This window comes from Protopterus annectens, chromosome 15.part0, assembly GCF_019279795.1.
Source record: "Protopterus annectens isolate FY-2018-M chromosome 15.part0, PAN1.0, whole genome shotgun sequence".
Taxonomy (NCBI): Eukaryota; Metazoa; Chordata; order Ceratodontiformes; family Protopteridae; genus Protopterus; species Protopterus annectens.
The window spans coordinates 2,268,058-2,292,507 of NC_056749.1; the positions used below are offsets into that span (position 1 = coordinate 2,268,058).

Here is a 24,450-nt window from a genome sequence, read left to right on the forward strand (position 1 = left end):
TGTTCTTTTCATCAGCGTGAATGTCTAGCATTCTCCCACCTCAGACAGGATTGCCTGGAAACAGGAAGTGAAGGAAGCTCTCACTATGTGTAAAACCACCTTGGCAAGAATTGCAGAGGATGAGAGAGCCCTCAGGAAGATCTGTGCCCTTGGCACTAGACTGACATCTGCCTACTACTTCTTAGAATGAGGAAGGGACTGCCACTCCCAGATTGGATTGCACAGCCATGGAAGATGCTGCTTGAATCAGTCCAATAGAGGCACAAACCCATGATCCTTTGAGATTGAAGGATGCTTACCATTTATTGTTTACCTCTTTAACTTGGACAAATACATGCCTTTGTTGGGTGTTCATTTCTCTGTTAATGTCAGTACACCCTCAATGTGGAGCTATCGTCTTTCTTTCTTGCACTTGTGAACTTATATATATCACATTCTACATTTTTCTTTGGCCAGATTGGCTGTTTAACTCTTCTAATGCACTTGGAAATCCATCATTTGGTCTTGGTGTTTAAATTTGGGAATGCGTCATTTGGTCTTGGTGTGGCTTTATATACATTTGGGAATCTATCATTTGGTCTTGGTGTGGCTTTATATACATTTGGGAATCTGTCTTTTAATCTTGGTGTGGCTTTATATACATTTGGGAATCTGTCATTTGGTAATTGTTTGGCTTTATATACATTAGAGAATCCATTATTTGGTCTTGGTGTGGCATTATATTAATTTGGGAATCCATCATTTGGTCTTGGTGTGGCTTTATCTACATTTGGGAATCTGTCTTTTAATCTTGGTGTGGCTTTATATACATTTGAGAATTTGTCATTTGCTCAGTGTGTGGCTTTATATACATTTGAGAATCCATCACTTGGTCTTGGTACGGCATCATATACATTTGTGAAACCATCACTTGGTCTTGTTGTGGCTTTATATACATTAGGGAATCCATTATTTGGTCTTGGTATGGCATTGTATGCATTTGGGAATCCATCATTCATTTGTGGTGTAGCTTTATATACATGTGGGAATCCATCATTCATTCGTGATGTGGCTTTATATACATGTGGAAATCCATCATTCATTTGTAGTGTGGCTTTATATATGTGGGAATCCATCATTCATTCGTGATGTGGCTTTATATACATGTGGGAATCCATCACTCATTTGTGGTGTGGCTTTATATACATGTGGGAATCAATCATTCATTCGTGGTGTGGCTTTATATACATGTGGGAATCCATCATTCATTCATGGTGTAGCTTTATATACATGTGGGAATCCATCATTCATTCGTGATGTGGCTTTATATACATGTGGAAATCCATCATTCATTTGTAGTGTGGCTTTATATACATGTGGGAATCCATCATTCATTCGTGGTGTGGCTTTATATACATGTGGGAATCCATCATTCATTCATGATGTGGCTTTATATACATGTGGGAATCCATCATTCATTTATGGTGTGGCTTTATATACATGTGGGAATCCATCATTCATTCGTGGTGTGGCTTTATATACATGTGGGAATCCATCATTCATTCGTGGTGTGGCTTTATATACATGTGGGAATCCATCATTCATTTAATGTGTAGCTTTATATACATGTGGGAATCCATCATTCATTCGTGGTGTGGCTTTATATACATGTGAGAATCCATCATTCATTCGTGGTGTAGCTTTATATACATGTGGGAATCCATCACTCATTTGTGGTTTGGCTTTATATACATGTGGGAATCAATCATTCACATTTTTGTCCCAAACTGATGGCTTTATATACATGTGGGAATCCATCATTCATTCGTGGTGTAGCTTTATATACATGTGGGAATCCATCATTCATTCATGGTGTGGCTTTATATACATGTGGGAATCCATCATTCATTTGTAGTGTGGCTTTATATACATGTGGGAATCCATCATTCATTCATGGTGTGGCTTTATATACATGTGGGAATCAATCATTCATTCGTGGTGTGGCTTTATATACATGTGGGAATCCATTATTCATTCCAGGTGCGGCTTTATATATGCTATATAATCTGGCTTCCTGCCATGCATAATAGAAAGACAGTCTATTATTTCTTCTTATGGCTGATACCGTTGCATTGTTCTAAAACTGGGCCATCCGGTACTTTGATGGTAAACTTATGTTTCTGTGTCACATCTGTTTCATATACTGGCAAGCTATGAATATGCACAGAAATTTTTCTCATTCCTTTAGTGGCTAAACCTTTGTGATTTGTATTCTTTCATTGTAGGTCTTTCTTCTTAAGTACCCACCTCATACTGTCTTTTTAGGAAATGTATCTAAAGCCACTTAGCGTAGAAGTTTCCTCTTCGCTGTCAGTGGAATCTTCTCTTCTACCTACTTCTTCTCTACCTTTTCTAATGTCTCCAAATTGTTTGGGTCTCTAATACCATGATGGGAATGGACCCCATTCCTAAGTCAAAGTACGATTAAAGTTCAAGAAATTAGTATTGCTTCAATCTTTGATGTCAGCCAAAAGTGCTCTTCGCAGCACCCGCAATGTGCCCGGTAATGACTCCTTTTACAATTCATATGGGGTTACAATGATAACATATCTGAATATGACTGTAAATTCTGTTTTATAAGACCTGTTGCTCCTACTAACTATTGGAACTGTCTAGGTATCTTTCTTCCACATTGTTCTCATTTCTGCCTGCAGATCCTGGTATTTTATGACTTTGGGTCTCTTTGTACGCAAGACACTATAGTCACTGGATGTGGCGATTTCAATGATCAATGCTACTTTTGTCTTCTTTTCTTGGACCACCATATCCAGTTTTCTAGCATCTATATTTTGAACTGTTGGTAATGGGTGAGCCCATATGATATAAACATAATTTTCTATGATGCTTTATGACTCATGTTTCCAGTGTTTTTCAGCCACTTCGATACCATAATGTTTGCACAGTCCCCAATGCAACAGTCTCGCCACATTATTATGCCTTTCAGTATACAGTCCTTCTGCCATTAGTGTGTTGCAACTAGCAACAAGGTGTGTGACTGTTTCCAGTTTGGTTTTACAAAACCTACATTTGTCTGTTTCTCCCACATGTTTAATGGACTTTGTAAACCAGCAAGTACGTAGCCCACTATCTTGGGTTGCCAATATTAACCTTTGATTTCATGGTTTGAATTCACCTCTCCTTACCCATTCCTGTGTTCATTCTTGATCAATATGAGGCTCTTCCAGGTGTTTTCTGTACCTGAAACTATATTTATGTTTTTTCCATATTTCTTGCCTTCTCATCTGGTCCTTCACCTTATATTCTTTCTTTTGTTTTTTGGCACATTCAGTTGCTGCCTGTTTTTATCTACTTCTGGTTTGATTTCCATTCCTGTTTGACATCGATATGCTTCTGCTAAATTAAGCAGAGATGTCATCTTAGATTTATTCTCCTCATGTTTCAAAACTTTCACTACATTTAGATCTTGTGAGGTCAGTAGATATGTGTGGAGTCGCACGATTGCAGATCTATACATGTAATAAATTTCAAGGAGGCCCATCCCTCCTTCGGAACAGAGAATATATAATCTTGGTATACACTGATTTTTATAAATCATTTGGTGAGCATGAAGCATCCTTATTGTTTTAATATCTAATCTATTGAACACTTTTTGAGGCCAGTCAATCATTCCAAAACTGTACGTTAGGACAGGAAAAGCAAAGTGATTTATAGTTTGGATCTTGTTCCTAGATGTCAGCGCTGTTCTCAGGATTAATTTAAGCCTTCTAAAGTATTCCTTACTGAGTTTTATTCGCATTTGTTCATGTTTTATTGCTGATCCTTCATCAGTTCCCAAGTATTTATACACTCCCTCTTGCTCAAGTTCTTTTATATCACATTTTTGTCCCAAACTGATGTTTTCTTGGTGCTGCAGTTTTCCTGTTTTAAAGGTTGCTTTTGCACACTTATCAAGCCCAAATGACATTCTTATATCATCTGAAAAAGTTTTGACAACCTGCAGCTGTGCTTTCAGTTCCTCATTTTGTGAGTTATACAGTTTTAAATCATCGACAAAGAGAAGATGAGAAATCATTAGACTTTGTTGTTTTCTAGGAGCCAAATTGTAGCCATGGCCTAAGATGTTAAGTAAACAGCTTAATGGATTAATGGCAAGGCAGAATAGCAACATTGAAAGAGAGTCACCCTGGAATATCCCCCTTTGAATTTCTTTTCTACTGAGAGACCGTATCTATAGCCACATAAAATAATAAAACAAAGCTTACCCACCAGTTTATACTTAGCTGTAATGAAATAAAATATTTTACATCAGTTAGTTTCCATAATGTTGTGTCTGTGATCCTGGATGTGACACCCACAGTCTGAAAGTAGTTGACTCCAAATCAGACTGATGACCAGTCACAAATGGAGTCCCACATTGTTTGGTCCTGGATCCTCTCCTGTTTGGTATCTACTTCTCTGAAGTCCAGGCCAACACGAAGGGACTCTGGCTGACAAAGTTCGCAGACGATTGCAAGTTGGGAGCTATTATGAACTCCCCAAGTGATGCTGACATCCTACAGAAAGGCCTCACTGAGATCAATGACTGGTGTCAGAACCATGGATTTAAGCTCAATGCAAAAAATGTGTCGTCATCCCCTTTGGGAAAAACCTGGTTGCCATGAATTACCACATCGATGGTAGTCCACTGAACACAGAAGGCATTATAAGAGATCTGGGAACTGAAGAGGCCACAAAAGTACCTCACAAAGAGGATCCTAGGCCTTAAACACTATATGGACAGACCCAAAAAACTCCAACTATTCTCTGTCTAATATCACCTACTCTACTTGACTTACAAAGCCATGTCTGACCCAGCTCTGTTAGAAAGGTTACAACAATAGAAATCCGAATCCCTCCACACCACATGCTCCAGAGACCTCAACCTCATTACCACAATCAACAGAACATGCTGGAGGAACAGGTTCATAAGCCAGAGACTGTGCATGCTGTGGAATAAACTTCCCATATATTTCAAACAGAGCACCTCACTGGCGCTCTTCAAGAGAAATCTTGATGAGTGGATGGGAAATAGAAAGCTTGCCCCAGGGATCACTCCAGTGGCTCTACTCGACAGAGGCACTAGGAACTAAGGTCGGGTTGTACAATGCCAGGGTAATCCTATGGGATAGGCTTTTAAAGGCTCCAGGGCCATTAGCCTAGTAGACACCTATGAACCTATGAACCAGTTACTGCAGTTCATCTGCTTCTGGCTGGTAAAGCAGATCCACAGTTATAGCCACCATCAGTTCTCTTCTTTAATGGAAATATTATCAAACACTTAAAGCAGTCAGGTTTAAACTAATTAATTTGTTGCTCAGGTAAGTGAACAGATCCACGAGACCTTTTTTTCAATAATGATTTAAGCAACTATGTCTATAGTAAATGTGGGCGGGGTTACCCCCTTGCACCAACCTACGCATGTGTGCTAAACCTAACTCTAACCCTTCCTGTGCCCCCAACCCCAATCCTACATAGTATGTTATTAAAACGCCTTTTCCCACAAGTACTGCTACACAAGAAATAAGGACACAGAACACACACACAAACACCCTACACACCAATAAGTCTATCCCCTTACCTAACATACGAATACTAGGTCTATATTAGATAACTGAACACTTAAAAGTTCTAATCACTAAAGATCGAACTTTAGTGATCAAACTTTTAAATGTTCGAATATCTAAAAAAATATATTTAAAAAAAAAGAAAAAGTAAAGGGTTTAAGATGGGGGGCAAGCCCCCTGCACCCCCCGCACCCCCCACTACTTAAATATACCAACTCCGAGATTGCACTTCAGTGTGCTACAGTGCGGAAATGGAAAATTTCCCATTTCCTACACTGTAGCGTGATCTTGGAGTTGGTATATTTAAATAGCGGGGGGTGTGTGGGGTGCAGGGGGGCTTCCCCTCCCCTGCTTACACCCCTTAGTTTTTCTTTTTTTTTTCTTTTTTTTTAATTTTTAAGTATATTCAAACATTTGAAAGTTCGATCACTAAAGTTTGATCTTTAGTGATTTGAACTTTTAAGCGTTTGAATATATAATATAGTCCCTGAGTACTTGCATATCAGCACTACGTGCTACAACACAATATCGTTTTTTTTTTTTTAAATTAACACCTTTCCTGTCAAACATTTTATTTTATTTTATTTTATTTATTTTATTTTATTTTATTTTACATTTGTTGACCGGGCTAGTCCAACTGGATACATGTTCATTTTCAGTGGAGGCTTGGGGAGATAAGCTCCAAACTATGCTAAGTAACAATATTACAAAAAATGAAGTAGACAATAAAGACAGAAGACAAAAATACACATCAATAAACATTTATATACCTTTTCTTTATTGATTGAATTTCCGAAAGTCCCCCCCCCCCCCCCAGTGTAAGCAGAATGATTAGGTAAAAGGATAGACATTTGTCTTAGAAAAAAGTAGGAAAGGTAAGATGGATTTAGGTGGTTATTGGGTATGTTAAGGATTATACCCACTAGAAAAACAGAAAGAAATGCATATAAGGTTGAAATGCAGATGTTTGGAATAGGGGGAATGTTCTTATTTTATGAATACAGGGTAGTTTACAGGGACTAGAAGACAGCAGAAGATTAAAGCCAAAAAAGCAACATTAGTAATTAGGTTTGGTTATTGAATGATGGTGAAAACAGTAATACTACATTTAGTTTTAATCTGGGTTAGTGCATGGGCAAAGCCATTGGGTTTTAAGGAGTAGTTTTATTCGATTCTTGAAGAGTGGTAATGTAGTTTTATTCGATTCTTGAAGAGTGGTAATGTAGTTTTATTCGATTCTTGAAGAGTGGTAATGTAGTTTTATTCAATTCTTGAAGAGTAGTAATGTAGTTTTATTTGATTCTTGGAGAGTGGTAATGTAGTTTTATTCGATTCTTGAAGAGTGGTAATGTAGTTTTATTCAATTCTTGAAGAGTAGTAATGCAGTTTTATTCGATTCACGAAGAGTGGTAATGTAGTTTTATTCGATTCTTGAAGAGTGGTAATGTAGTTTTATTCGATTCTTGAAGAGTGGTAATGTAGTTTTATTCGATTCTTGAAGAGTGGTAATGTAGTTTTATTCGATTCTTGAAGAGTGGTTATGTCGTTTTATTCGATTCTTGAAGAGTGGTAATGTCGTTTTATTCGATTCTTGAAGAGTGTTAATGTTGTTTTATTCGATTCTTGAAGAGTGGTAATGTAGTTTTATTAAATTCTTGAAGAGTGGTAATATAGTTTTATTCGATTCTTGAAGAGTGGTAATGTAGTTTTATTCGATTCTTGAAGAACGGTAATGATGAAAGTAATTGTAGATTTCTGGGAAGCCTGTTCCACATTCTCCCTACTGAATTAGAGAAGAGGGAGTCACCTGTTTTGTTAAAGGATTTCTGGATGGTTACTTGTAATTTATTCGCCGAGCGAAGGGTAGTGAAATTACTATAGGGAGAGATGAGGCTACCGAGAATAGGGGTAACGGTGGGCTGATGTAGTATTTTATGGGTGATGATAAGTTGCTGAAAAAGTAGCTGGTTTTGAAGTTCTAGCCAACCAAGCTGTTGGATTTAGACAGTGGTGGGTTTTAAATGGGGAGCCAGTGGCAAATCTGGTAATGTTGTTGTAGGAGGTTGCCAGTTTATTAAGGTTACTTTTGGAAAGATTGCTATAAATGGGAGAGGCATAGAGGAAGGTAGAGATAAGGTGGGTATGGGCAATGGTGGTTCTGGCTTCAGGGGTAAGAAAAGATTTTATACGATAGAGAGAGCCAAGTTTTCTGTTTACAGTTTTGGTAGTCATGTTAATATGTGAATCAAAGTTAAGATGTTGATCAATTGTTATGCCTAACAGTTTGGTAGTTGGGTCTGGTGCAATGATAGTGTCGTTACTAGTCTTGACAGTGAGGTGAATAGGGGAAAACTTAAGTGTTGGGGTAAAAAGCAGTAGCTTAGTTTTTTTGGCATTTAGTAAGAGGCAATGTTGTAGGAACCAATTCTCAACTGAGCTAAATACAGTTTGAGTAAGGGTTTGGAGTTCAGGAGCAGAGGAGGCAGTACATACTAGATTAGAATCATCTGCATATTGAATGCAGGTGGCTTGAGGAATATTTAGATGTAGATCGTTAATGAATATAGAGAAGAGGAGAGGTCCTAGGATAGAGCCTTGTGGGACCCCCAAAGTAATAGGAAGATGAGTGGAAAGGTTATTGTCCCAGAGGACAGCTTGCTGTCTATGTTCTAAATAGGACTTGAACCATTGTAGTGTTTGTGAGGTGAATGAGAGAGTATTTAGTATGTTTAGAAGTATTTGATGGTTAACCATATCAAAGGCTTTAGAAAGGTCAATAAAAAGTGCAGCAGAGAGCTTATTATTGTTACAATGTTTGTTAATGCAGTCAGAGAAGGATGAGTGCAGTAGTGGTACTATGAAAAGGTCTAAAGCCATACTGACAATCTGACAGAAGGTTCTTTAAGAGAAGGTGATTAAGTAGCTCTTAGTAGATATATTTTTCCATTAGTTTGGCTAGAGGAAAGAGTAGGGCAATGGGGCGATAGTTTGAAAGTTCGATGGATTTACCACCTTTATGAAAAGGGATAACGTGAGATATTTTCCAGAGAGATGGGATAAGGCCTTTGGTAATGGTTCTGTTGATAAGAATGGAAATAGGGTAGGACAGTACTTTTGCAGCAATCTACAGATATTCAGCTGGTAAGAGATCAGCTGAGGGGATACATGGTTTAAGTTTAGTAAGTAAAGTAAAGATGAGAGATGTAGGAACTGGTTTTAGATAAAAGGGGGGTGGTATACTAGTCAGGGTGGATGGGATGTTAGAGTTAGCAGGAGGTAAAGAGTTAGCAAGAGATTGTACAGTTTCAGTAAAGCAGGTATTGAGGGCATTAGCAATCTCATTTGAAGAGTTTGAAGAGAGACCTGCGGGGGTTGGAGTCTTGGTGTGTCCTGGGTGTAAGAGTTTATTTATAGCTGACCAGAAAATTTGAGGTTTTCTTTGATGTTTACGCTGAATTTTAAAGTAGTAGTTCTTTTTTCAAGGAGTATTGCTCTTTTAGTGGCATTTCTTAACTGTTTATAGTTCTGGTGGTCAGTTAAATGTTTAGTGATTCTCCATTTAGACCACATCTTATTTCTTAATCACATTTTTTGTTTAGTCTCTTTGGTAAGCTATGGAGCGGTTTTGGTGCTAGTTCTTATAGGTCCATAGGTTCATAGGTAAGTACTAGGCAATCTGCCCATGGGCATTTATAAGCCTAGCCACAGAGTGATGGCTTTCGCCTCCCCATTAGATTAGTAACCTGGGCCTCTGTCAACAGGGCTCCAGAAGTGATCCCAGGGTAAAACTTACGATTACCCATCCACTCATCAAGATTTCTCTTGAAGAGGGTCAGAGAGGAGCTCTGTCTAATATGGATTGGGATTCTATTCCAGAGTGAGGGGAGTCGCTGGGACAGGAATCTATCCCTCCAGCATGTCCTGTTTATTGTTGTACATAGGTTCAAGTCGCTAGAATGAGTGGTTCTGAGGGATCTCGTTTTTTTGAGGTGAAGCATGTCCATTAGTTCAGGGTTTGACATGGCCCTATAGGTCAGGCATAGGTCACTTCTGAGCAGATGGTAAGTGACTGAGAAGAGCTGGAGCTTTTTGAGTCGTGCTTCATAGGGTAATTGTTTAAGGAACAAAATAAAAAAAATAATCACTGCTCCGAAAACCAACCAGTACTAAAACCAGAACAGATCGAAGAAGGCACATATCCTTATCAACACACTATGCTTTAATGAACAAACGACTCTTCAGTCCACCAAAAGGGAAAATACATAAAACGACTCTTCAGTCCACCAGTAAAACACATTAATGCAATTCAGCACACACTGCATTTTCGTTTTGAAAAACTTTATCAGATGGAGACAAATGCATACCTTAAAATCAAGCTCCAGAACAACAAACACCTCTTTAATATGCATAGTTTTCAAAGAAAACAATATATTGGAATTTTCATTCAACTGTCAAAACCCCAGTGAATGAAAATTGCAATATAGTGTTTTCTTTGAAAACTAAGCACATTAAAGAGGTGTTTGTTGTTCTGGAGCTTGATTTTAAGGTATGCATTTGTCTCCATCTGATGAAGTTTTTCGAAATGAAAATGCAGTGTGTGAATTATTGCTAATGTTTTGGTGGACTGAAGAGTCGTAGTCGTTTTTCCCTTTTGGTGGACTGAAGAGTCGTTTGTTCATTAAAGTATAGTGTGTTGATAAGGATTTGTGCCTTCTTCGATCTGTTCTGGTTTTAGTATTGGTGGGTAATTGTTTAAGGCCCATAATCCTCTTAGTGAGGTACTTCTGTGGTCTTTCTAGTTGTTGCAGGTGTCTAGTGAGGTACATCTCAAATGGGGCATTGTACTCTATTATGAACCTAATGAGTGAGGAGTAAAGGGGCACAATCACCTCCTTGGATCTGGATGAGAAACCCTTTGTGATCAGGTGTGCCACATAGAAGGATTTCCTGGCCGTTTTGGCTATGTGGTTATCAAGGGAGAGCATGCTATCTACTTGGGTACCCAGGTCCCTAATTACTTCTTCTTTACTTAGTGGATTCCCATCTATGTGGTAGTTTGTAGGTACTTTGTTTTTCCCAAATGGGATTACTATGCATTTTTTGGCATTTAGCTTGAGACCATGAGTTTGACACCAGGTGTTTGTCTCTGTGAGACCCTTTTGCAGGATGTCTGTCAGCTGGAGAGTCAATTATTGCACCCAATTTACAGTCATCTGTGAACTTGGTTAGCCACAGTCCCTTCGCCTTTGCCTGTACTTCGGAGAAATATGTACCGAAAAGGAGGGGTCCCAGGACTGAGCCCTGTGGGACTCCGCTTGTGACTGGTTTAGAGTCAGACATGGTGCCTGCCACTCTTACTGTGTGGGTTCTGTCTGAGAGCCAATTGACAACCCATCTTGTGAAATGGGGGTTGATATTTAAGCTGGTGAGTTTGTCTATGATTCCTGAGTGTGGGATGGTGTTGAACGCCTTAGCGAGGTCCAGATATGCTGTGTGGACCACCTTCCCTTCATCTATGGCCTTGGTGACTGTTTTGAAGAAGTTGACCAAGTTCAAGAGGCAAGATCTGCCTTTAACAAAGCCGAACTGGGTGGGGTCCAGTGTCTGGAGGTTCCCAATGTCCCTGTTAATGAGCTCCATGATAATGTGTTCCATGGCTTTGCAGACCAAGCTAGTCAAGCTTATAGGGTGATAGTTCCCAGGGTCAGTTGTGGCACCACCTTTGTGGAGTGGTACGACTGTTGCTGTACGCCATTCTTTGGGTACATAGCCTGTAGAGAGGCTGAGTTTAAATAGTGATTTGAGATGGGGGGTTAGTTCATTTTGAAGCTCGTGTAAGACACAACCTGGGATAGCATATGGTCCCATTGATGCTGTATTTTTGGCCTTTGTAAAGGCTGTCTTTACTTGTGTGTCTGAGATATCTGGAGCACCACATTCTTCTGAGATGGGTGCTAGCCCCTTTGGTGGAGAGGGGGGAGGTGAAGTTTGCACTGAACATGTCAGGCAGGATGTTGGCAATGTCGGTTGGTTCACTGTATTTATGGCCATTATGCACTAGCTCTGAGCATATCTGAGAGTTTGCCCCTAGACTCTTGAAATAGTTAAAGAAGGCCTTGTGGTTATCCTTAGAGTCTTTGGCTATTTTTCTTTCAAAGTTGGCCTTGGATGATTTCATGAGGGAGCGCAGATTTTTGCTGATGTTAATCAGAGATGCCTTCTTATTTTGGGATTTTGTTCTGTCTTGCAGGTGTTTCCTCCTTCTGTTGTAAAGTTTATTTATGGCTGGGGTCCACCAGACTGGCTTCCTCTTTTTTGAGGCGTTGGTCTTGGTTTTACTTGGGATGGCTCGGTCCATGCATTCTTGAAGGTGTTCATAGAATGCACTTGTAAAGGATTCTGCCGATGGGTCATCATTTTCCATTTGATTGGGAGCTTTGAAACTTCCCACCTCGGTCTTGAGGAGTGTGAAGTTGGCTTTAGAGAAGTTTTTTACCTTGATTTCCTTGACTGGGGGGAGTCGGGATGTGAATGTCCAGTGTGATTAGTTTGTGATCTGATCTTACCAATGACGAGTTTACCTCAGGTGTGGAACATAGGTTCCCCATGTTGGTGATGACCAGGTCCAGTATGTTGTCACCTCTTGTGGGAGTGGTGATCAGCTGTTCAAGGGCGTTTGAGTTTATAAACTCAAGGAAGCATTGGGCTAGGGGGTTTGAGCTTGAGTAGTTTTCCCAGTCAATGTTTGGATAGTTGAAGTCACCCAGTAGCATGGTGTTGGGTAGAATCTTCATACCATCTAATGTTCTCTTGAATGCTGCGTGAGGGTCCTGAGACAAGGTGGGAGATCTGTAGCAAGCTGTAAATTGAACAGTCAATTTACCCACTGTCAATTGCAGTTGGATGGTCTCAGATTCCGTGTGCTGTGCTACTAACCTGGAAATGTGGGTGTTCTTGATGAATATGGACACACCCCCTCCTTTTGTGTTCCGGTCCTGGTTTTGGGACCTAAAGTTATGGTAGGAGTTATAGCATGGTAGTGCTGGGGTGCTCTCTGGAGCCTTGAACCAGATTTCTGTCACTCCACATACGTTGATTTCTTCCATACTAAGGAGAGCCTTGAGTGCATGCATTTTGAGGTTTAGACTTCTGGCATTGAGCAGCATTACCCTCAGTTTTTGTTTATTATTGTTGTTTATGGAGGCGGGTTTGTCTTTTGAGCCTTGCCTAAAAAAGGCAGTATTGGAGTATTGGGGCGGCAAGAGTCTTGGCCAGTATTCAAAAGCCCAGGGGCGACAGGTGCAAGCCATCTCTGGCGAAGCAACGTGGCTTGTCAAGTATGTCGCCCCAGGCTGACAAGTACTGGATCCCCTTTGAATGACACCAGTAGTTTAACCAATTGTTGAAACTGATCATTTTTTCTTCGTATGCTGGCATCATTTTGGGTGAAGGCAGGATGCTACTCAGAGTCAGAATCATACCAGCCTGGGCTACATGGTCAGAGAGTAGGTGCATGGTGTTCCAGGATTTGTAGGAATTTGGAGTTAAAAAAGGATACAGCTTTATCCAGTGAAAGTTGTTTCAAAGGAGACCAGTCACAAGCTTGTAGTTCAGCTTGGAAGCTGACTGGATTAAAATTATTTTTGTTATGTATAGTTTTAAAGATGGTTTGGTTGGGAATGAATGCTTTTTCCATGATTGTGTAAGTAAGGAAGTGATCACTTATATCATCTGGTAGGGTATCAGCTTTATATGAGAGTGGGTGGTTATTTACAAGAATCCAGTCTCAGGTGCTTTGTTTTCCACTAGGCTTATGGATTCTGGTTGGTGTGGTGATAATTTGTGAAAAGCCATAAAGATTTATAAGGAGTGCAGGTTGGGCTGAGGTACAGGTATTCCAGTCAATGTTGAAGTCACCAAGCACAATGGTTTCTTGTTGGAAGGAGGAGGAGAGCCAACAGAGGATGGTTTGTAGGATATCGATGTTGTTGTCTGGAGGGAGGTAGGAGCATATTATATTAATGGACTTGTTTGCATTGATCTGGAGCTTAGAGATAAGGATTTCTGCATGACTATCAAAGGGTAGTTGTATGTCTATTATGGAGACTTGTAGGGAAGATTTAAACAAAATTGCTACCCCTCCACCCTTTTTGGTTCTATGATCTAATCTTATTATATTATAACCAGGTGGGATGACTTCCTCATCCTCTGTTGCTGGTTTAAGCCAGGTTTCTGTTAGACATAGGACATCAAAGGATTGGGTGTCAAGTAGAGCATGGAGTTGGCTGATTTTGTTATTTAAGCTCTGTATGTTAAGATGAGCTATGCGTAATGAGTTAGGATCTTCAGTAGAGGTAAAAGGGGGTGTAGGCTGTGGTTGGTGGGATTTTAGTGGGATGTTGTTATTTGGTCCTGGGTTGGGATGAATATCTCCATGGAGTAATGGGTGTTGATTAAGGGTAAGTAAGAACTTCAGGGTTTTATAGAGACTATTCAGGGACTTTCTGGCTTGATGGATGGAAATATGAGCTAGTCTATGATACTTTGGGGAAAGGTAGGTAGAGGTAAAGGTGATGTTAACATGGATATGTGAGCTTGGTTGATTGAAAGGCAGTGTTTGTTTTAGAGAATGGGGGGTTCCCTATAATATACATTCTCATATAGAGTAAGGTTGAGTGATATAGAGAGAATTAGTATTAAAGTAGGTAATCTAATAAGGATTGTTAGTTTAGGTTTGTGTTGTGAGGGCATTTTTAAGAAAGAAATATAGAATGTCAACAAAAGGTAGAGAAATTGTTAAGAAGCTAGATTAGAGTCAGAATAGGCTATTCTGAAGGGTATTGTGAAGAGCGTTTGGAATATGGGTGTGTATTCTTGTTAAGTGTTAGGTAAAGGTCGGATGCTAATTGGTTAATTAGGGGTAGGGGTGTGGCTTGTGATGTATAAATGTAGGAGCACTGGGGGTGGGTGGAATTTGGGGGTAGGGTAGGGGAGTGGAGTGAGCCCGCAGGGCGAATGGAGCGCGAAGAGCCAGAGAGGGTAAGAAAAAGTGAAGGAGAACAATCAGTAAGGTATGAAGATCAGAAGGTAAGTGTGTAGTATTATGGAGGAAATTAAGGGGGGTTTCAGGGAGAAAACTGGAAGAAAAGAAGAAGGGTTGTAGGGAGAGACTGGGCTACAAGTATAGTGAGATGTGAGAATTAGAACCTACTGGGAAACAGGGTATAGGGTGAGGTAGACTACAGAAAGTCTAGGAACTCAGCATCAGGAGGAGTCACTAGAGACAGGAAAGAATACAGGGCAGTTAGCTGATAGTAGGCTGCCACCTAGTGGCCGGGTAAGTAAATGCAGCAGGAGAATGAGACCCCCTAAGGGGGATAAGAAGTCCCTTTAGGGGGATAAGAAGCTGGAGTATGGGACGGAGCTATCCTAATTCAGAGTGAAGAGGGTAATAGATTGGGAAGAAATGGTAGTTTGAGGCTAATAAGAAGAAGATTTGGCTGCTGGCTAACCTGGGAGGGTTGCTTGTTTACCTAGCAGAAGTATTTAGCTAGGCAATAACAGCATTAGAAGACGTACTTTCACTGTTTTCTTTACTGTGAAAAAAAGGATTCTCGCGGAGCGGGTTGAGGTATTCTCTGTTCAGGAGTTAATTCCTTGGCTTCCAGCAGGGCACAAAGAGATAGGCTGGAGCTGGGAATAGCAGGAGTTCAAAAGCTGGTACATGAAAGAAATAAACAGAAGAAAAACAGTGAATAAGGCTAACAGTTAAGGAATTAGGAGATGCAAAAACAGTGAAATCCCACAGACACAAGCGTCACAGTTTCCTCAATCATAACGTCATCATAATTTAAAAATACCACATAATGCATGCAGATCTGTTTAGGCACTACAGTAGTTCACAACTTGATTAATACAGTTCAGAGAAAATTTTTGCAGTTTCCAACAGCTGCTGTACAATTCTAAACATTCTATGTAGATATTAACAGAGAGGGTTACATTAACTTTAAAAAGTTCCAACAAATACTTGGTTTGTAAAGGATAAAGTAGATTTAATGCCCTTGCATTTAGACAAGTTTGGTAAGACAAAGATACACTAATAATATTAATGGCTGGTTGAGCTAGCTGGGAAATAAGGGGTAGCGGCTTGTTCAATAGCTTAGAAACCCCCCACAACCTGATAAAAGCGGCCTCCAAAAGGCTACAGGGTCAGCACGCATTTGCACGCATTAGATTACAACTAGATTAATATGATAGAACCCAACCATGAATCAATGTGAATAGGGATTTATTCAGTCTATTTTATTAACTACTAAGAAAAAATAAAATATGTTAGTGTGTCTGAAACGGGTAGTGTATGAGACCCACCCGAATAAGCCTTCGTTAACCTAGACAGGCAGGTTCAGTAACTAATATGCATCATACAAGGTCCATGCTAAATGATGAATTGAAGTTAGATGTTAGATAAGCAATTCCTAAGATCAGGGGACAGCATACTGTGGGAGACCTAGTAAAGAGTAGTTTAATCGTACCAGCAGGTACTATAGCACTAACAGATGAAATCCATAGTAATTATATTATATTATATTATAGACTCCATGCAGGAGTAAAGTGCCAAAAGTGTAGCAAACCCTATTACTTAACCTAAGGCTTTACTACCATCTCCGTTCAGAAACTTACAGCATGAGAAATAGAAGGTACGTTAATTTTACATTGTAGATTAATTTTCCCGCACACTCCTACTTACCTACACTATATAAAACTCGAATTTAGACGAATGTGCTTCACACAAATGAGCATTCAAACATTTGTGCAATTGATATGTTTTACATCAACACAAACGTGTCGACCAAATGAGCTGACATTTGAATGGCAATCATATGTAATGTAAAAGACTACCTAATTTCAATGACAGTTTTTGAGGGAAAGTGAAATACCCATACAAATGTGGAGAAAATATAAAAGCCCCAGATAAGAGGTCAGGACTGAACATGGAAGAGTGACCAAAGAATGATTTGAGTCTGACTGCAAGAATGTTAAGTTTCCTGAGATATTTTCTATACAAAACAACAACCTTTCAGCTCATATCAAATTCTGTAGCTGCCAGGGTTATCAGAAGGGACTTATGCCATTAAAAGAAAAAGACTGAAGCTTGCCCACTGTCATAAACGAATACTGTAAGAGAAACAAGAAGTATTTGTGTTTTGGGCATGGTTGTAAATGTAAGGAAATATAACATCAAAGAAAACATTATATCATTGATGTTATTAACTTATTATTTAATGTCTAGTTGAAAGAATTTTAATAAAAAGGAAAAACATATTTGAGAAGATTGAGCCTGGATTTAAGACAATTATTCTGGTTTTGCAATGGGAATGACTCAGTTATTCTATGATTAAGAGTAACATGACTCTTGCAAACACATTATGTGGCAGGTTGGCATAATGGTTAAGGTGTTTACCTTGCAAGCACAAGTGCAGGGTTTGATTCTCACATGGGGTAATTGGCTAGGCTTACAATACCCCACAAGGGCAGTTAGTCTATTACTAATCTATAATGTTGATTTTTAGATCAAGTGAATAATGATATGCAAGCTTTCTGAAAAGTGACATGCAGATATTAGAAAAAACAGGCATGGTTTACACATTAAGGAACTGCATTATTGATTACAGTTGTTGAAGGTGCTAAGTTTCTCAGCCTTATATTGTCTTTCTGTTTTAGTTCATTGACAATCGTCTGGAGAAGCTGAATGCAGGAGTGGGGTTGATAGATGTATTCGAAGAAGAAATTACACAAAGTGGAATAGCCACCGGTGAGAATGGTCTTTAGCCAGCTAAAGCACATAGTCAGAATGTTTTTAATGAAAATCATGTTTGCTTTTCAGGTTTGAAGCTGACAGTATTCCCATTAGTAAGAACAACATACCTTCCCACTACAGAGTACTAGCGAATGATAGAGAATGCATTCTTATCATGAATTATACTGTGCATTTCACGCCATATCAATACATGTTTAGTCACTGGAAGTGCTTTGTAAGGTTCGTCTAGCATCCCTTACAATAGCAGGTTGGCTAATGGGAAGACTTGACTGATGGCTATATGTGGAAGTCTTGGAATTGTATGGAGTAGTACTGCCTCCTGCTGGAGATAGTGAGCTGCATTGCTGCAGTCCATGCAGAACCCATGTACACCTTGGCTGGAACCTGACTCTGTACCTTAGACGCGTCTATATTATTTCCTCATCAACTCTAAAATCGCGAACTTTCAAAATATCGAACCTCCACATAAGCGATTTTTTTCCCTTGGAAAGAAATCACTTGCCCTACAAACATGAACAAATAACCACAAACACTACAAAGTGGGGGACTTTGCCCCCTACACCCTGCAATGTGGAGAGCTGTGCCCCCCCACCCCCCCTAACTAAATATACCAACTCCGAGATCACACTACAGTGGGGAAAATGGCAAACTGATGAGGATGGCCAAGCAATTTATTTTCCAAGGAAAGGAATCACTTATGTGGACATTCATTGTTTTCAAATTTCATGGTTTCAAGTTCAATGAAGAGGCATTCGATAGAATGCCTCTTCGAGGAAATAATAGGAACCCCCTTAGACTAGTCTGTCTAAGTGCATGCATGTCTACAGCCTGCTTGGGCACACTGACTGCATACAGGGGGAAGGCCAGGGTCAGGGGTTAACATGCACCCCTAACCCAATGTTTCTGAGCCACAATAGCAGGAAGGTTCTACTGTTGCACAGCATTAAAGGATACCGTCCCAGTGCTAACAGTAAGGGCTTTGTATTAACATTGAAATAGCTTGTAATAGTAAAAATACAAGTTGAAAACATCTTGTAAAAAATCAGTGATGTTGCTGCTGCATTATTTCATACTAACAACTGTTATTATGTGAAGGCTACTGTTGCTTCTGTTGTTTACACAAAATATTTAAGCAAATGTTTAATACATGTAACTCTACATTTTCTAATATTATAAGTAAACATTCTGCCTTTTCTTATATTCCAGTAACCTCTATGAAATGTCAGTGTAATCTGATGTAAGCAAACTTGTTATGAAATATGATTGTGCCTTGGTTGTGGCTGAAAAGGGTCAGTTGACCAGTCTACCTACCCAGTTAGCAAACAATAAATAAATACAACAAATGGTAATATGACAGAAATGCTGGAAGGAGAGGTGGTAATTGAGAATATTCATTACTGGGGTGATATCTGATGTGATAAAAGACAGTTATGAAAAAATAAATGTTCTGTGAGGTCAGAGTTCCTACCACCTCATGTTGTGTATTCTGTGAGGACAGAGTTTCTACCACCTCATGTTGTGTGTGTTCTGTGAGGTCAGCGTTCCTACCACCTCATGTTGTGTATTCTGTGAGGTCAGCGTTCCTACCACCTCATGCTGTGTGTTCTGTGAGGTCAGCTTTCCTACCACCTCATGTTGTGTACTTTTATGACGACTATTTGAGCACATCCCTCAGTAACCTGAAAATGTTTAGTGTGTCGATGGGAGTCTGTGAGTTATTAAAACATCTCAACAACAATATTACAACATTTGTGTCTAAACAGGGGCTACACTTTACATACAGTAAGGGTAAATTATCAAGAAAATTTCCTTAACTGCTTTAAAACAAACAACGGTCAGCTTTTGTGAGTTAGGAGCAAATACATTAGTGTATATCAGAGTCACACGTACATTACATTGGAAATAATCTCATCTCTTAACTCATCTCTAGAGACAGTCTCAATGGGTCACATGACCGTCACATGGCCAATGAGGGCAAATCACTACAAAGATATAGTCACACATAGGGAGACAGGAAAGTGCTTAAGTGGACTGCAGAAAGTACAGCTGTGTACACTTACCATAAATGTAGATGTTCGAGTGTATTCACTGTTACAATATACATAAAGTACAGTTGTGTACACTTACCATAAACGTACATGTTCGAGTGTATTCACTGTTGCAGTCATCACATTTGGGTTATCTGCTTGCAGTAGCCCTCAGTCAGCTTGATTATCAAAGTCTTGGGTCCTGTGTCAGTTGCTCTCTCATCTTCCATGATGTCAGGTAATCAGGGGTATAAAGCATGCAGCCAAAGCCATTACATCAGTTTTTCTTGCCCCAGATGTCAGGTGCCCCCATAATGGGAAGCAATTATATACAAGGTTACACCTCCAACAAAAAAGTGAATACACCAAAAAGCTTTAAGCATAGTAAACAAGAATAGAAGTATAGTTAATAGAAGTCAGGGGGCTGGAGGGAGGGTAACCAGGACTGTAACAGTGAATACACTCGAACATCTACATTTATAGTAAGTGTACACAACCGTACTATGTTCTTCATCTTTCACTGTTGCAGTTAGATTCCCAAAGCTAAGGATGGGAGGAGGTAATTATATAGCATTAGGACCAGCTATAAAGTCCAGCAAGACTGCAGTGGCAAAACCAGCTCTGGATTTAGAAAAAAATGGCAAGTGGTAATGCTTGGTGAAGGTATGTACAGAGCTCCAGGTAGCAGCTTCCAGGATGTCCCTGGTAGGAACACCTCTGAGAAAGGCTGTAGAGGTAGATGCAGCCCTGGTTGAATGGGGTCTAATCCCCTGTGGGATAGGTTTTCCATGGTGCTTATAGCAGAAATGAATGCAGTGGCCTATCCACTTAGAAATGGTTTGCTTTGAAATGGCCTTCCCCTCTGCCCCTGCAGCAAATGCAACCAGCAGCTGTTCAGATTTCCTTTGAGGTTTAGTCCTGTCCAAGTAAAATCTAAGTTGTCTGTGCACATCTAAGGAGTGCAGTATCCGTTCTCCTTTGTTCTGTGGATTAGAAAAGAAGGTTGGCAAATTAATGGACTGATTAAGGGCCACACTGGATACCACCGTGGGCATGAAGAGGGATTGGTCCTGAGGGACACCCTGTCCACATGAAAGATGATGAAAGGCTCCACTGCCATGAGGGCCTGTAATTCAGACACTCTTCTTGCTGAAGTGATGGCTAGAAGGAGGGCTGTTTTCCAAGAAAGGAATTTCAACTTTGCACTTGCAGCTGGGTTGAAGGGAGGTAGAGTGAGCTTTTCCAAAACAAAGTTGAGGTCCCAGGCTGGAGTAGGAGCTCTCCTGGGTGGTCATAGGTTTTTGGCCCCTCTGAGAAACTGCTTCAACAGTAGATGTGAGAAGATGGGTGGTTCTGTATTGTAATGAGCTGAAATGGCTGAGGCATGAATTTTGATGGAGGAAAAGGAAAGGCCCTTGTGAAGTACCTCAGTTAAGTATTGAATAATCTGAGGTAAATTGGGTGCTGCTGTGTCCATCCCCTGAGTTTGGCTCCAGGAGCAGAATCTTTTCCATTTTTCAGCATAGGATTTTCTAGTACTAGGCCTCCTTGCCTCCAGAATGACATCCATCACTTGTTTACTGAGGGATGGTAATGGAGAGATCAGGTAATTAGCCAGGCTGCCAGGTTCAGAGTTTGAAGCTGTGGGTGCAGAATCTGGCCCTCCTGCTGGGACAGCAGGGTAGGGGTCTGAGGCAGGTGTCGTGGTGTTAGCAGTGCCACACTGCGCAAGAGGGGGTACCAGTGTTGGTGTGGCCAGTCTGAAGCAATCAGTATTGTCCTTGGTTTGTCCTGTTTGATCTTTAGTAGTACCTTGGAGAGGAGAGGCAGGGGGAAAGGCATAAACTGATAGGTTTTTCCAGGTGAAGGACAGAGCATCCACTTTCCAAGCTTGTTTTTGGGGAGTCCTTGTGCAAAATTTGTCCAATTGGTAGTTCTGGGGGGAAGCAAACAGGTCTATCTCTGGGCTCCCCCATTTGTTTCCCAACATGTTGAATATCTTTGGTTCCAGTTTCCACTTGTTTGGGTCCATGAAATTTCTGCTTAGGTCATCTGACAGTGTATTTAGCTTTCCTGGCAGGAATTGAGCCTGTAGGTGCACTTGGTAGCTCAAGGCTGTGTTCCACAGAGCCATGGCTAGTCTGCAGAGAGGGTATGAGTGGGTTCGTCCCTGCTTGTTTATGTACCACATAACAGTGGTGTTGTCCGTCTTTACCAATAATTGTCCTGGAAGAATGTGGTCCTTGAAGTCTGTCAGAGCATTCTGTACAGCTACCATTTCTTTTTGATTGATATGCAGGTGCATTTGACTTGGGTTCCATTTGCCCTGAATGCACTTCCCTGCCAAGTGAGCCCCCCATGCATAGTCTGATGCATCTGTTATTAGGGTTTGGGCGGCAGGGGGTAGAGTGAATGGCAGTCCCTTGTTTTGGTGGCATGCCTCTGCCCACCAAAGGAACTCTATCTGTAGACAAGGTATGATAGGAATTATTGATTCTAGATCCTGAGAATGTTGACACCATAGTCTTTTTAAATACCATTGTAGTTCCTTCATATGCAGTGTTGCATATGGAATTAATAGAATGCAGGAGACCATGAACCCCAGGGCTTGCAGTATTTTCCTTGCAGATAGCTGGGTCTTTGTGGCCAGTAGTTTGAAGTAGGTGGTCAAATGAACTTGTTTCTCTAGCGTGAGGTAGGCCATCTGGGAAGTTGTATTCAAGCTTGATACCAGGAATACAATTTGCTGGCAGGGTACAAGATGTAATTTCTTTTCATTTATGGTGCACCCCAGAGAAGTTAGCAATTTCTTTACAGATGCCAGATGATTCAATAGTATGTCCTGGCTTTCTGCCTGAATTAGACAATTGTCCAGGTATGGGTATATTTGAATATTTCTTTGCCTGCAAAAAGCAATGACTGGAGCTAGGCACTTTGTGAATACTCTGGGTGCAGTAGATAAGCCAAAGGGCAGTGCAGAGAACTGATAGTGCATGTAGCCTGCTTTGAAGCGTAGGTATCTTCTGCAAGATTCCCTTATTGGGATGTGCAGGTAGGCTTCCTTTAAATCCAGTGTTGCCAACCAGACATCTTTGCCTAGCATAGGAAGCAGCTGATGAAGATTTAGCATCTTGAATTTTGGGATTACCAAAAATGTGTTTAGGATAGACAGGTCCAGGATAGGACGCCAGGAATTGTCTTTTCTGGGTACCAGGAAAAGTCTTGAGTAAAAACCTTGTCCCTGTTCTTCTTCTGGAACAGTTTGAATAGCCCTGATGCTTAAAAGAGAGAGAACTTGCTTTTGAGCCTCTGCCCACTGATTTGGGGGTAGATTTGGCCAACCGTTTGGGGTTGGTAAGGAGTGGAAGTTGAATCTGTATCCTTGGGAAACTATATTTAAAACCCATTTGTCCAGGGTAATGAGTTCCCAATTTTTTGCCTGCAGGGCAATCTTGCCCCCTAAAGGAACAGTCAGTTGAGCAGGGCTTGGAAGGCTTAAAGTTAAGTCACTGAGACAGTTTACCATAGGGGGGAGTCTTACTACTTCCTGCTTTGGAAGTGGGAGCCACCCACGGCTTAGTCCTGTGAGTCCCTTGGGACTGCAGCCTGGGTGTTCTGCTGGTTCTGGGTTTGGACTGAGAAGGCCTGGAAGAGGCAGGAAAGGATCAATTCTTAGAGGGCCAATGCCTACTAAATCTTGGAAGCTGTACTTGCAGGAAATCTTTAACAGTTTGCATAGATTTAGCTTTTTCCTCCATCTTTTTAAGTACTTCTTCTGCTTTGTTGCCAAACAGGTGGTCTTTGTTTAAGGGTGCATCCAGCAATTTAGCCTTAACATGATCTGGCAAAGATTGCCCCTCAAGCCAAGCATTCCTTCTAAGTACAGACTCAGTGACAGCAACCCTGCAAGATGCCTGTAATGAATCAAAACCACATTGCAAAGTATGTTTTCCAACTTGTTCAGCAGAATGCATTAAATCCTGTAAATCTTTATTTTCAGCACAATCAGGAATCAACATAGTTTTCTGTGTAAGCAAGCCAATAATATGCTGCTGATACTTTAACACATGAAACTGGCAGTTTAGGGCCCTAATGGCCAAGGTTGCAGAAGTGTATACCTTCTTACCCCATCTGTCCAGCGCCATGGAATCTCTATCAGAGGGAGTAGGATTTTTGGAAGTAGTAGCCTTAATGCCCTTAGGTCCCTGTGAAATGGTCTCAGGATCTGCAGTAGGATTTTTAAAAAGGAACTTGTGAGAGTCAGGAACCCTGTAATACCTATCAGGTTTTCTGGGAGCAGGAGGTAAAAAGTCAGGGGCCAGGCTAGATTCCAAGAAGGCATCATCAACAGTGTCCAGTACAGGAGGTATAGCTAAAGGCCTGTGTTGGGGCAGGAATAAGAAATCCCTAAGCCTCTTTTTGGAGTCAGAGTAATCCTGGCTTTCCCAGCAAAAATGCTCCCTAAGAGTATCCAAGCTTTCACCAAAAGAGAAATCCTCTGGAGGGGAAGCAGAGGGAATGGAGTCCTCTGCATCAGAATCCTCATAGGTAGATAAGGGTGAATCCTGGTCATTAATGGAAACAGAAACTTCAGAGTCCTGATCAGAAGAATCAGAAGGAAAATCAGTCCTAGGTCTCTTAGAGGGGAAAGGGTGGCTTCCCCTGATTAGAGTAATAAGGTCTTCAGCCATTCTTATCATTTGTTTTTTAGGCAAAGGGGCCTGACCATGCTGTCTGGGCATCAGTTTTCTAGGCATGGATCGAGTTTTAGGCCTTGAGGAAGAAGATGGCATCGGTATAATAAGAAAGTCTGTAGGCCTGAATACACCCTCAGAAGCCAGTGCCTGCACAGCAGCTCCGGACCCATCCAAGGTAGAAACATCCACAGGTTCCACAGTAGAGGAAGCATCTTGCGGCATACCGGACTCCGAATGGGTCTCAGTACAGGCCTGTGAATCTGAAGTAGTGGGTATCAGGGGCTACGAAAGCCCCTCACTGAGTA

At 40.7% G+C, this 24,450-nt stretch overlaps 1 protein-coding gene across 4 annotated transcripts in view; it reads left to right on the forward strand.

Moving 5' to 3' along the window:
- The window catches only part of LOC122790092 (DENN domain-containing protein 1B-like), a 1,285,568-nt gene that overhangs the window by 1,008,644 nt on the left and 252,474 nt on the right, over positions 1 to 24,450 (forward strand). For all 4 annotated transcript variants that reach the window (XM_044057656.1, XM_044057657.1, XM_044057658.1 and 1 more), the window contains one exon: positions 17,325 to 17,415. In XM_044057656.1, coding sequence (XP_043913591.1) covers positions 17,325 to 17,415 — 91 coding nt within the window. The remainder of the gene's footprint in view (positions 1 to 17,324; positions 17,416 to 24,450) is intronic.